We start from the raw sequence: 14,177 nt of genomic DNA on the forward strand, positions 1-14,177 counted from the left end.
AGATGATACAGACAGACAGACGATATAGATAGATACAGACAGATAGATGATACAGACAGACAGACAGATAGACAGACAGACAGATGATACAGACAGACAGACAGACACAGACAGACGATATAGATAGATAGATAGATAGATAGATAGATAGATAGATAGATAGATAGATAGATAGATAGATAGATAGATAGAGACAGACAGATGGACGATACAGACAGACAAACGGACGATATAGATAGATAGATAGATAGATAGACACAGACAGACAGACAGACAGACAGACAGACAGACACAGACAGACGGACGATGTCGATAGATAGATAGATAGATAGATAGATAGATAGATAGATAGATAGATAGATACAGACAGATAGACAGACACAGACAGACAGACAGACAGATAGATAGATAGATAGATAGACACAGACAGATAGATAAATAGACAGACAGATATATAGATAGATAGATAGATAGATAGATAGATAGATAGATAGATAGATAGATAGATAGATAGATAGATGAAACCAGGCCAGTGCTTTACTGTAAATGAACCAAAGATCACTGTAGCATTTCAGCAGAAATCAAATGCGCAATTTAACACTCTGGACATTGTGAATGATGTAAAATCATAATTACTAATGATGATCAACGATCATTTTGAGGGTTTAGACTTAGAGTCTCGCTATGCGAGGAATCTGCCAGTTTCATCCTGATGATGATGATGATGAAGCTCGACAGATATAATATTATCAGTGACTGCAATACTGTGCCGAGAACCTGATGTACCACACAAACGCGTTCATACACGGCTTCGTCGTCAAATACGAGTGCTAGCAAACATCCCGTAAACCAGACAAGCGTCCTCCAAACACGGTCTTTATTCTGGGCTGTCACTGCCTCCATTTCGCGCTTTACAGCAGCACCATCCCAGCCGCGCGAGCTCACCCACAGCGCTCTGATCGATGCAACGAGGAGAAGAGCGTAAAACCAAACCTGTTCAGAGCGACTGCACACCTGGGCTCCAGACAACCACAGACGAGATCTGTCAGAGGAGGCTGCCGTCGACGCCAGTCACGTGACGCGAGCCGCGGTGCAGTCACGTGACGCGGCGAGGGTCGGACGCTCTTACGTGCAGCAGTGCTTCTCAAACAGGGGGCCACTAGGGGACTCAGCTCATTTCCACGGGTGCTACAAAAAGACTTCAAACCAATGCTCGAACTGAGGTGGGCTGGGGGGGAAGAAATTATAGAAATTAATACTTTTATTTAGCAAGGATGCTTTAAATTATTCAAAAATGATGATAAAGACATTTATAATGTTACAAAAGATTTTAAATGCTGTTCTTCTGAACTTTCTATTCATCAAAGAAACCTGAAAAAAGTCTACTCTTTTCAACATAATAATAATAGATGGTTTTTGAGCGGCAAATCAGAATATTAGAATGATTTCTGAAGGATCATGTGACTGGAGTAATGATGCTAAAAATATAGCTTTGAAATCACAGGAATAAATTACAGTTTAAAATATATTAAAACAGAAAACAGTTATTTTAAATAGTAAAAAAAATAATCTAAATTGTACTGTTTTGCTGTACTTTGGATCAAATAAACACTGGAAATCTTAAAAATCTTACTGTTTAAAACCTTTTGGTAGTGTATATAGCCAACTTTAATTTTTCTCTTATTTCTAGCTTTTAATTGGCTATGAAATCAAATAGTTTAAAATATATTAAAACAGAAAACAGTTATTTTAAATAGTAAAAAAAATAATCTAAATTGTACTGTTTTGCTGTACTTTGGATCAAATAAACACTGGCTTGGTGAGCAGAAGAGACTTAAAAATCTTACTGTTTAAAACCTTTTGGTAGTGTATATAGCCAACTTAAATTTTTCTCTTATTTCTAGCTTTTAATTGGCTATGAAATCAAATACACTGCTGGACAATATCCAATAATAATGATTTCTTTATATACTACAAACACTTTTTGTTTTTCATTTTTATCATATAAGGAAGAAAAGTTTCTATACTGTAATAAATGCTATGTCAACTAGCACTGCATTGTTCATATATATGTTCATATATATTACCTGGTCTCAGTTTAAATCTAGATCCCATCTCTTTAACCTGGCTTACACATAACACACTAATACGCTTCTAATATTCAAATCCGTTAAAGGATTGTTAGGCTGCATTAATTAGGTCAACCGGAACCGGGAACACTTCCCATAACACCCGATGTACTTGCTACATCGTTAGAAGAATGGCATCTACGCTAATATTAGTCTGTTTCTCTCTTATTCCGAGGTCACCGTAGCCACCAGATCCAGTCTGTATCCAGATCAGATGGTCACTGCAGTCACCCGGATCCAGTACGTATTCAGTGTACCAGATGGTGGATCAGCACCTAGAGATGACCTCTACAGCCCTGAAAGACAGCAGAGACCAGGACAACTAGATGAGCCCCAGAGACAGATCCCCTGTAAAGACCTCCACCGGGACAAGACCACAGGAACCAGATGAGTCCTCTGCACAATCTGACTTTGCTGCAGCCTGGACTTGAACTGCTGGTTTCGTCTGCCAGAGGAGAACTGGCCCCCCGACTGAGCCTGGTTTCTCCCAAGGTTTTTTCTCCATTCTGTCACCGATGGAGTTTTGGTTCCTTGCCGCTGTCGCCTCTTGCTTGCTTAGTTGGGGACACTTCATTTCCAGCGATATCGTTGACATAATTGCAAAGATATTATTTAAACTGAACTGAGCTGGATGTTGACATCACTGAATTCAATGATGAACTGTCTTTAACTGAAAATTGAGTGTTTACTATTGTCATTTTGCATTATTGACACACTATTCTCCTAATTAATGCTGTACAGTTGCTTTGACAAAATCTGTATTGTTAAAAGCGCTATATAAATAAAGGTGACTTATCTTGACTGGAGATGACTTGAAAAACACAAATATACCATATATTGTCACAATCGTGTGTTTAATGTCTTGATGATTCCGAAACCATTCTGTTTTTTATTCAGTTTACACAGCCATAGCTGGATGCTTTTGTCCATATTAGGGATTTCCTGGTACGACGTTCTGCAGAGAGCACCCTCCGGCTTCGAGTATGAATGAAACATACACTGCATGAGTGTTTAGCGCTCTGTGCTGTATATCGCCTCATTCTGGGTGCGAATAAAACATCAGATCATGCACAGACTATCCTGTCTCTTTGAATTTAAATCTATATTTATTCACACTGGCCCTTGAAAACCTCTATGCTAACACACTTGTCCGAAAAAGTGTGGGGGCCGAATTTATGTGATATTAAAAGTGGGGGGACACGTCCCCCGCATGATCTACATCCATCATTAAGGTGACTGAAGTCTGTTCTGTTATCAAGTACTTCTGAAGATCTTAATATGCTGGTTCCAGTGTGTTTGATCAGGGCCACTTTCCTACAGAGGACCAACCCTGATCAAACTCACCTGTGTGTAACTTTCGTGTAATCCTGAAGACCTTGATGGATTCTGATATTCTCAGACTGGTTTTCAGCCCTCATTCATATGTGGAAATAAATCTGATATGAATTGGATATGTGCATTTGCATCTGCCACGTAAACAGACAGATGTTATAATATATTCCCCTGCCAGTGCCAGTTGTATGTCATTAAAAAAAAAAGCAACGGTGGCAAATGACGTCAACTCAATGTTGTCAAGTCCACGGTTTTCCAGCGAAACTGGGCTACTTTTACACTCTTGCTGCGGGTTGTTTTGTAGTCCGCGGGTTAAAGCGAGTGGACCCCCGATGGAGGGCACCACAGAAAAATGTGATTGGGCTGGTTTTGTTTCGCAGACCTGGCAACCCTGTTTCTGGGTCAGTTCGCCTACTTTGGGTTGTTTCGTAAGGTGTTGCAAGTGTAAGGTGTAAATGCAGATAATGGTTATGGGTCTATTTTAAAAGATGATGTAAGCTGGTTGTTAAACTTTGGATATAGTTAACAATCAGAAGTGGGCATCAAGACCGGAAGTGTAAATGCAGCCCTAGACACTACTGATGTCTGATCCAGTGCTTCCCAAACATTTCCTGGCTGTCCAATTCTGTTCCTGCAGGGCCATATTATATATAGTTTAGCTTTAACCCTGATCAAACTCATCCAAACCAGCTAATCAAGGTCTTCAGGATTAATACAAAGTTACAGGCTGGTGTGTTGGAGAAGCTTGGAGCTACACTCTGCAGAAAAGTGGAAAATTATGTGATTAGATTAGAACACAAATTATTTTGGGGCTTGAGAATTGAAAAGGTGGCTACTAAAGAACTATTCAACCACTTACAGTTTTCTAATGCATTGTTTTTTTCATGAACTTAAAAATACCAACAGCCAAAGTTCATTCCCAATTTACACAACATTCATGTTTAATTTCAGTTTGATGGAAAAGTACTTGTTAACATAAGGCAGATGTCAGCTGCAGTGGAGGGAAAGAAGTGCACGGTCTGATCGTAATCAAATCTACGCATTAAAAATATGATTCTAAACAAGAAATATCACTTTGGACCTTGTTTGATGAGGCCCCAGAAAGTGCTGCATTCATGAAATATTCCAAAAGATTTAAAACCAGCTGCAGCAACATGTCATACTATGACAAGTAATTCTATGCGAGCTTTTCCATTTGAACATTCAAATATACAAGATAAATGTAACATTCTTCTGAACCATTCAAGGTGAATGGAAAAGCTAAATAAGCCTACGATATGATTGTATTTACAACAACGTGATATCTTTTGGTGGACTGTGTTTTGGTATCAAACATTCAGTGAGATGTTCCTATAAATGCAAATAAAGGTACAGCTAATTATGACACATTTTTGTCACTAAAAGTAATGAGGTGAGGCCTGTAACATGCTCTGTGAGTTTTAGTTCACTGGGTCCAGTAAACGTATGCATCAGTTGTCCATGAGCTTGGCGTGTGTGCTTTGATAGCCGTGTTTTTGCCCTGGTTGGGGGTTTGTAGATGGATGTCATGTGTAAAAGCCTGACACGGTTTTCGTAGCACTCTTGTTTTCTAGAGCAGGGGTTTCATGTGTTGCTGTGCCACTGGATTGTTGTTGGGTTTTAACAGCAGAGTCATGAGATTCAGGTGGAAGAAGGATGGAAATGTTGGGAGCAGGCTTGGGCTGCTTGGTCTCTGAGCTTGGCTGTGAGGTTTTGCCGCTACTCGCACCATGCTCTGAAACGCCTCTGGGTTTTCTGGCTGGAAAATCAACTTGATCTGAGAGGAAAAAAATACTCAGAGTAAACAAACAAAGGGACACACTGGATTGTGACAAGTATGTCCTGAGCTACTTCAGCAATTTTATCTGATAGTGTTTCCATTTCTGATGAATAACAGGTTTCCAACATCTTGAACAAAGAATTTGCGTGACTTCTTTCTATTCTTGCTAGTTCTTTGTGATTACTGGATAAAGATTTTTTTTCTTTCAGATTCATTTACTGTAATGAAGACAATTTTTGTACTAACCAATTCACTGAAAAGAAAGTTTAGTTTACACAAGAGTAATATCTAGACAATTGAATATTTTAGAGCAGGGGTCGGCAACCTACAGTATGGCACGCAGAGGAATTAATCACTAGCTATGTTTCCATCACCCTGTTTTAAATAATAAATAAATAATCTTTCATTTAGCAGACGCTTTTATCCAAAGCGACCTACACATGAGGACAATGGAAGCAATCAAAATCAACAAAAGAGCAATGATATGCAAGTGCTATAACCGAACAAAGAATTTGCGTGACTTCTTTCTATTCTTGCTAGTTCTTTGTGATTACTGGATAAAGATTTTTTTCTTTCAGATTCATTTACTGTAATGAAGACAATTTTTGTACTAACCAATTCACTGAAAAGAAAGTTTAGTTTACACAAGAGTAATATCTAGACAATTGAATATTTTAGAGCAGGGGTCGGCAACCTACAGTATGGCACGCAGAGGAATTAATCACTAGCTATGTTTCCATAACCCTGTTTTAAATAATAAATAAATAATCTTTCATTTAGCAGACGCTTTTATCCAAAGCGACCTACACATGAGGACAATGGAAGCAATCAAAATCAACAAAAGAGCAATGATATGCAAGTGCTATAACAAGTCTCAGTTAGCTTAATGCAGTACACGTAGCAAGGTTTTTTTAATTATATATAAAAAACATTTTTTATTTTTAAATAGATAGAATACAAAAAAAAAAAGAATAGAGCAAGCTAGTTAGTTTTTTTTTTTTTTAAGAAAACAAGCAGTTAGAAAATGAATAGAGTGCAAGTCTAAAAGGGGCACTTTTTTATGCTTTAATGCATGTTTTAAAAAGTGTTTTAATGCGCATTTTGAAGTATTGCATCAGAAACGAGTGATGGAAACGCCAAATTTGAGAAAAAAAATCCCTTAATTCGCAAAAAAGTTTTTACGTTCACACGGGTTGTTTTTTAATCTTGTGCGAAAAAGGGTTGATGCGAATAATGGGAGATGGAAACGAACATTTGCCGAATAAATTCCTCCATGCGCATCAAATAATTCATGTGACTTTGCGCGATGGGACGGCAAAACCTGACTAACCAGCGGAACGATCTTGTTGCACAGCCTCTGAAATGTTATGATCATTCTGAAATAACCGAGTAAAGTCTGTTGTCAAAGTATTTCTGTACAACTGCCGACTTTGAATTTTACACGACTTTGAATGGAAACCCGGCTACTGGCATGCCAGCAAAGGGAAAACTGCATACTGACATATATTGAGGTAATCATTCTGTTAGGAGCAACGTATAAACACTATTAAAGAGTGAGAATTAACTTGGGCTAGTCTACAGATGCGCACGCGATTGCTGCACAAACGAGGCGCTTTAGATCGATGCCTCAGCGGTCTAACAGATGTCAATGTCAGAATAAATAAGATGGCCAATCAAATCAAAGTAGGCGGGGTTTACTGTTCACAGAAGCAGAGCACAAATTCCAGCGGGAAGCCAAAGTTTAACGTCGAAAGAAAGCAAGGAAAGATGGACGTTGCAAATCATTTAATATTAGTCTACAAACAATGAAGCTGAGTTTAGTTGCTTCAAAAACAGCGATTGTATCCTCTCATTGCTGAGAAATAATGTAGTGATTCAGTATCGATTAATAAAAGTCGCGGGGCAGCACTGACAACAGGTTTCTGTGCTCCTGAATGTTTCTGGGTTTGCGCAGCGCGATCTGTGATCTCTGTATGCGAGTGGTGTGTGTGTGTGTGTGTGTGTGTGTGTGTGTGTGTGTGTGTGCACGTCAATTAAAGCAGCGCATTAATATAGAACGGTCATTAAAGTGAACTTTAATAGCATAATTGGCCTTGTCACACATACATGCAGTGGTGTTCAGCAGGGTCACATTGTAATTCTGTTATTCAAAGTCTAATTTAAACATTAAAATGAAGAAATGTTTGAAAAGTTTAAAAAACTTTATGGAAAAAATGCTTCAGAAACTTTGTATAATGAAATGTAGATTTTCACTGTACTGTATACAGTGTACTGTATAAATACATCATGCATTTAAGGGGGGCGGGGCACTTCATGCCCAAAACGTTGCCGACCTGTTTTAGATCATAACTAGAAAAAATGTACAACTACTTTTTCAGGAACAATAGCAAGCATAAAATGTACTGATATTCTCAAGTTTTTCCACGATGACTGTGGGAACCCTAATAAATCAGAAATGACTATCCATTTTCAATGGACTTTTTTTTTTACATACATTAAATAATTAACTGTATATGTTCCAATATTTCACCATCAATATCTGCATTTAATACAACTTGCCTGATGCACTCTTCTCTGGTGAGCACGTCTTCTTGCCAAGAGACTGGGTGAAAGGACAGGGCAAAACTTTTGCTGGAGTGTAAGTGTTCAAAGGAGTCTTCTTTGAGGGCACAGCTGAGGGTCGACAAACAGAAAGCGGTTAAGACAAATGTACAGTAAACCACACACATTGTACAGTGGCAGTCAGTGTCTGTACCTGGGGAGGATGCAGATATTTCCAGTATTGGATCATGGGATATGGCTATGGAGGCGAGGAAGTCATCCACTTGTTTGAGAGACAGGGAATTATGGAGGGTCTCCAAGGGGCAGATTGAAGGAACCATGGAGTACAACTCAAAACCTTCAATGAAATATACCAGAATATCAGAATCAAGACCATAAACACATCTTCAGCTAGAATAGTCATTTAGCATGAACTCTAACTTAAGATCTTGGACACATGGCGTTCCATTTCCTCTGAACGTGACAAGCAACAACACCGTCAAACATGAGTTTGAGGTCTGCAGGATGGAGGGCAGATGGGTCACACAAAGAACAGCTCACAATACCTTCAATCTACCAAAAACACCACTTGGCCAAGATGAATTCATGAAGCGGAAATGATAATCGACCTACCTTGCATACTTTTTTTTTTTTTTTTCATTTCTCAGATGAAACTAGTGAAACAACATGATTATGATTTGATATATTCACATCATGCAATTTGGCACAAGATGTCTGAATATAAATCTTCAGGAATCGTTCTAATAAAAGCAATAAGCAATGAGAGGCCATGCATTACAGTGATTATTCCACTGTAACACACAGTCTCTCATGGTTTATCGTATGAATACACACCAGCAACAGTTATATAATATAAAAAGACACCAACAGTCATAAATGGTTACATTTAGCAAAATAACCACGTTCATTAGCCTAACCCTGTTAACGGTTGCCAAGCAGCAGTTCATTTACATAATGTGCAATGCACTTTGGGTATTAGAAAAGTGCATAGTAAAAAAAATATTATTATTATTATTTTTTATGATAAGTGTGGATTTACTAGCATTTTACTGTGGACTGAAATAAAAGATAGAACTGATTACATTTAGATTATTTCTACTTGTATTTAAATGCTTGTCCTACTTAACACCCAGATTGATTTGCTAAGGTTGTTAAAAAACCTATTAACAATAAAAGAAAAGGCATCTTAAGAAGTACAAATCTTAAGAAGACCTAATCACAACAATATAAGCCAACATATACTAGACAATGTTCAAATGAATAGGTTTGGTGATTTACTTAGAATAGGTCTTAAATGTGAAGATTGTCTCTGCAATTATTTCAAAAAATTTAAATATAAATGAGCATTTACTTGTTACTTTTCCTTCTGCGAATGCAAGGAATAAACCAAAAACAGACAATGCTCAGAGGATAGTTTCCTTGTGGATACATAAAGTTGAAAATGAAATAGGACTCTGATTTTTTTCTTTTTAATTTAATAGGAGAGATCATAGTGGACTTGGAGTTTGGTAAGGGTCGGAACGGGGTATAAAGACTAGATCTAAATACTTACTAAACAAGTTTGGGAAGCAGAGATAACATAAAATAACAAACACTAATTAGACAGGATAGAAGGAGTATATTAAGCATGATTAACACTTACCACTGAACATACTGGAAAACACTGACCCATTTAGAAAAGCAGATTAAAGGAAAAAACAAAACAAACAAACAATAAAAATGATATGCTAAAAATGGCAATTTTCTAAACTTCCAAAAACATCATCTTAGATCTTACCCACCTATAAAACACTATGTTATAAATATTCAGGGATACAATTGTTTTAAATAATGCTTTATATTACAGCTATTCATTGATTTCCTCTTTAATGCATGCACTCTAAAAAATGCTGGGTTAAATACAACCCAGCGCTGGGTAAAATATGGACAAACCCAGCTATTGGGTTGTTTTGGTGACTCTGTCAGATCAAAGTTTCGTGCATACTATAGAATTTGGAACTGAAAATACAGAAAACACGGGAAAAGCTAAAATATGCAGATAAATAAACAGGTTAAAATGAAAAGTGTTATATTAAATACATATCATTTAAATAGGCCTAAGAGAAGCAAATGCTGATCACCTGATAATTCAATATATTTCATCAGTATCTAAGAACTAGCTCATTCAGCCACAAATAAACAAGCAAATATTAGGTAACAACAAAATATGCCAAATTCCCTTTTTAACAGATGATGGAACAAACTCTTTGAAATCCATGTAAAGAGACCACCGTGCAGAGGAGACATAAACTGTTGGTTCCTGGTGTGTTGAATGGGTATTTTTAGTCCTCCAAAATTAATAACGGTCATATTCCCTGTTCTGCGGTTGATGGAGGAACTGTATATCCAGAAGAACAGATAATAAAAAACTCAAAAACTGAATGTGAGGGGAAGACATGGGAATTTACAAAAGCAAACATACCATTGGTTGGGTGTCGCGCAAATGAGATAGAAAATCTTTTTACAGCAGAACCACGCGTAGCCTCTGAGAAAGAGAAAATAAAATTAATAACGGTCATATTCCCTGTTCTGCGGTTGATGGAGGAACTGTATATCCAGAAGAACAGATAATAAAAAAACTCAAAAACTGAATGTGAGGGGAAGACATGGGAATTTACAAAAGCAAACATACCATTGGTTGGGTGTCGCGCAAATGAGATAGAAAATCTTTTTACAGCAGAACCACGCGTAGCCTCTGAGAAAGAGAAAAACAGGTACCTGAAATGTATAAGAGCTAACAGAAAGAGGGTTAAAGAAGGGCTAAAGAAGGCAAGAGTCATGCCGGAAAGACGCAGAGGAAAAGTAGAGGAGTGCTTGTGTTAAGTGTTCGGACAGCCCTAGGGATAGTGATTACATTTTTTTAAATAAAAATCAAACAAACAAAAACGTTCCGCTTTTCAATATGAAACCTCTTCTTTCCGTTCAAGATTAAGTATTAACCCTAGAATGCATAATGGGGGTTAAATTGACACATAGAGCTAGTCAGCAGAAGACTGCAGCTCGCCTAATTGGCCACAGGTGTCACATAAGAAAGACTACATTTTGTATCACTATGCCAAGTCTTTGTAAACGGCTTCAAAATCAACTGTCGACACTTCATATTGAATTTTAACTCACCATAGTGTTTTTGTCAGTATTAGCATACTACTACGACTACTACTAGTAATAAATAGAATTAATTTACACTCCATTGATTACTTAAAGTTTGGTTTTTCATATTTCACATCAGTCAATAGTTTGGAGTAAATGTTGAAGGAATAGGCACGTTCAAACGTGTGACTGGTAATGGTCTCAGGCCATTAAACGGTGTAAAATGTCAAAAGGCAGAAATCTTTGTGCAAGATGTTTAGGTAAACAGCATTACGTTAAATCCACAGTTTTATGGCAGGGCCCTTCTCTGAACGCCACGGCAAAAGGTTGGTTACGCTGCCAATGGATCTTGCATTAACACACACAAATACCCAGAGCCATTAAATACAGAAGACCCCAGTTCACCCATCGTGACTCTCTAGGTTCAGCACGGTAATGCACTGGCCACGCAACAGCGCTTGCTGAAACAAAACCTGCATACTTTCTTACACCAAATGGATATAAATGAATGGAAACTTGATTCAGGGGTCAGCTGACATTAGCTATGTTTCCATCACCCTATTCTACCGCGCATTTTGAAGTATCGCATCAGAATCGAGTGATGGAAACGCCAAATTTCGAATAAAAATCCCTTAATTCGCAAAAAAGTTTTCACGCTCGCTTGAGGTGGTTTTTCACTTGACCTGAAAAAGGGTTGATGCGAATAATGGGAGATGGAAATGCATCTTGCGAATAAATTCCTCCAAGAGCTATGCTTTGCGCAATGGGACGGCAAAACCTGACTAACCAGCGGACCGATCTCATTCACAGCATCTGAAATGTTGTTATGGTCATTCAGAAATGCCAGAGCAAAGTCTGTCATCAAAGTATTTCTGTATAATTGCCTCGCAGAAATGTCTTACACGACTGCGTTCCCAAACAGCAGCATCCACCTCCGAAAGCACTGACTGCATGTGCATGTGTCATTTATTATATATGAAAATGATTATATTCTCCTACTTTTCTTAGTGATTTATAGTGCCAGTTTATCAGGAAGTGACGATTTTGTTCTCTTTGACTCGTTGGATGGAAACGGTGCTTGTTCGCAAATGTTTTATGCGATATTCCAGTTTTGCGCATAAGTTAAATTCGCATCTTTGGATGGAAACCCGGCTATTGGCGCACAGACTAGTGATCACCGTACACACCTGATCTTTGTGTATAATCAGATTCTTAAACGATTTGATTACACTGAAAGATTGAAAGAGAAAAAAAAACACTTAATCCTAAACAGGTCATTTTGCCCCCATTATGCATTCATGAAGGTTTTTTAGATCATGCATCTAAGGTTAAAATGATATAATTGTCGCTATGCTTTCTTTTCTGATCCACAACAGCACTGCTGCTCCATGAACACATCTACAACAGTCTTGATTCACAACAATAATTAGCCATGGCATCTCGGATTTCCACAAAGTCATTTGCAGGTACCAATTATCAAAAAAAAAGGACATAAAAGTGATGTTGATTTCTATTTCTCCTCCAATAACAGCTACAAAGTCAGCATGATTTTAAGTCATTGGTTGCATTATTATAGTTGCACTCAAAATCTTCCCGCTGCAAATAGTGACTAAAATGATGTTTTTGGCTTTTCACAGATAAAACTTTTGAATTGAAACAAAAAATTTACAAAATTCAGAACTGTAAAATCTTAGTGAAATTTACTAAAAGTTTGTCACCAAAATATGACGGAAATTTAAAGCTTAAATTAAAAGCATCTGAAATGTTGTTATGGTCATTCAGAAATTCCAGAGCAAAGTCTGTCATCAAAGTATTTCTGTATAATTGCCTCGCAGAAATGTCTTACACGACTGCGTTCCCAAACAGCAGCATCCACCTCCGAAAGCACTGACTGCATGTGCATGTGTCATTTATTATATATGAAAATGATTATATTCTCCTACTTTTCTTAGTGATTTATAGTGCCAGTTTATCAGGAAGTGACGATTTTGTTCTCTTTGACTCGTTGGATGGAAACGGTGCTTGTTCGCAAATGTTTTATGCGATATTCCAGTTTTGCGCATAAGTTAAATTCGCATCTTTGGATGGAAACCCGGCTATTGGCGCACAGACTAGTGATCACCGTACACACCTGATCTTTGTGTATAATCAGATTCTTAAACGATTTGATTACACTGAAAGATTGAAAGAGAAAAAAAAACACTTAATCCTAAACAGGTCATTTTGCCCCCATTATGCATTCATGAAGGTTTTTTAGATCATGCATCTAAGGTTAAAGTGATATAATTGTCGCTATGCTTTCTTTTCTGATCCACAACAGCACTGCTGCTCCATGAACACATCTACAACAGTCTTGATTCACAACAATAATTAGCCATGGCATCTCGGATTTCCACAAAGTCATTTGCAGGTACCAATTATCAAAAAAAAAGGACATAAAAGTGATGTTGATTTCTATTTCTCCTCCAATAACAGCTACAAAGTCAGCATGATTTTAAGTCATTGGTTGCATTATTATAGTTGCACTCAAAATCTTCCCGCTGCAAATAGTGACTAAAATGATGTTTTTGGCTTTTCACAGATAAAACTTTTGAATTGAAACAAAAAATGTACAAAATTCAGAACTGTAAAATCTTAGTGAAATTTACTAAAAGTTTGTCACCAAAATATGACGGAAATTTAAAGCTTAAATTAAATTGTGTTCATTATATAAAGTGTCTCTCTTCAAGACATGGATTGAACTGCTTGATTAATTTGGATTACATTTACCATGTTTTAATGAATATTTTAAATCCATTTTAAATAAAGTGTTGGCCGCATGGACTTTCAGTGTAGCTACAGAAATCTCTCAGGATTCAAAAAATTTTTTGTTTGTTTCTTAGATGAACAATGGGCATGAGGATGAGTAAAATGATGACAATTTTCATTCATTCATTTCTCATTTTAATGCTTTTAGTTAATTTAGTTCAATTTTAACTACACGGTGTATATGAATAGAGCTTATAGTTTTTATATACAGTGGGGCAAAAAAGTATTTAGTCAGCCACCAATTGTGCAAGTTCTCCCCTGAGGTTGCTGTATTGTAGATTTTGCAGCATAAATGCATCGCTCAGGGCAGACGGGCAAAACAACAAAAAGATAATTATTTCAATGCAACCAGTTGAGAATGACCCGAGCTCCGGCGCTTCACACTGAAAACACAGATAAGACTCCAGGATTCCTTAAAA

General features: G+C 37.3%; 1 protein-coding gene across 1 annotated transcript in view; it reads right to left on the bottom strand.

Annotated features, from left to right (window-relative positions):
* Positions 1–3,730: 3,730 nt before the first annotated feature.
* The window catches only part of LOC107568648 (inositol hexakisphosphate and diphosphoinositol-pentakisphosphate kinase 2-like), a gene marked incomplete at its 5' end in the record, with an annotated part of 40,969 nt that continues 30,522 nt past the window's right edge, over positions 3,731–14,177 (bottom strand). The window contains 5 exons of the mRNA XM_016254620.1: positions 3,731–5,256; positions 7,819–7,932; positions 8,015–8,158; positions 9,464–9,484; positions 10,493–10,555. Of these exons, the coding sequence (XP_016110106.1) occupies positions 5,006–5,256; positions 7,819–7,932; positions 8,015–8,158; positions 9,464–9,484; positions 10,493–10,555 (593 nt within the window). The remainder of the gene's footprint in view (positions 5,257–7,818; positions 7,933–8,014; positions 8,159–9,463; positions 9,485–10,492; positions 10,556–14,177) is intronic.

The sequence above is a fragment of the Sinocyclocheilus grahami genome, unplaced genomic scaffold (genome assembly GCF_001515645.1).
Source record: "Sinocyclocheilus grahami isolate Dianchi unplaced genomic scaffold, SAMN03320097.WGS_v1.1 scaffold1268.1, whole genome shotgun sequence".
Classification (NCBI taxonomy): Eukaryota; Metazoa; Chordata; class Actinopteri; order Cypriniformes; family Cyprinidae; genus Sinocyclocheilus; species Sinocyclocheilus grahami.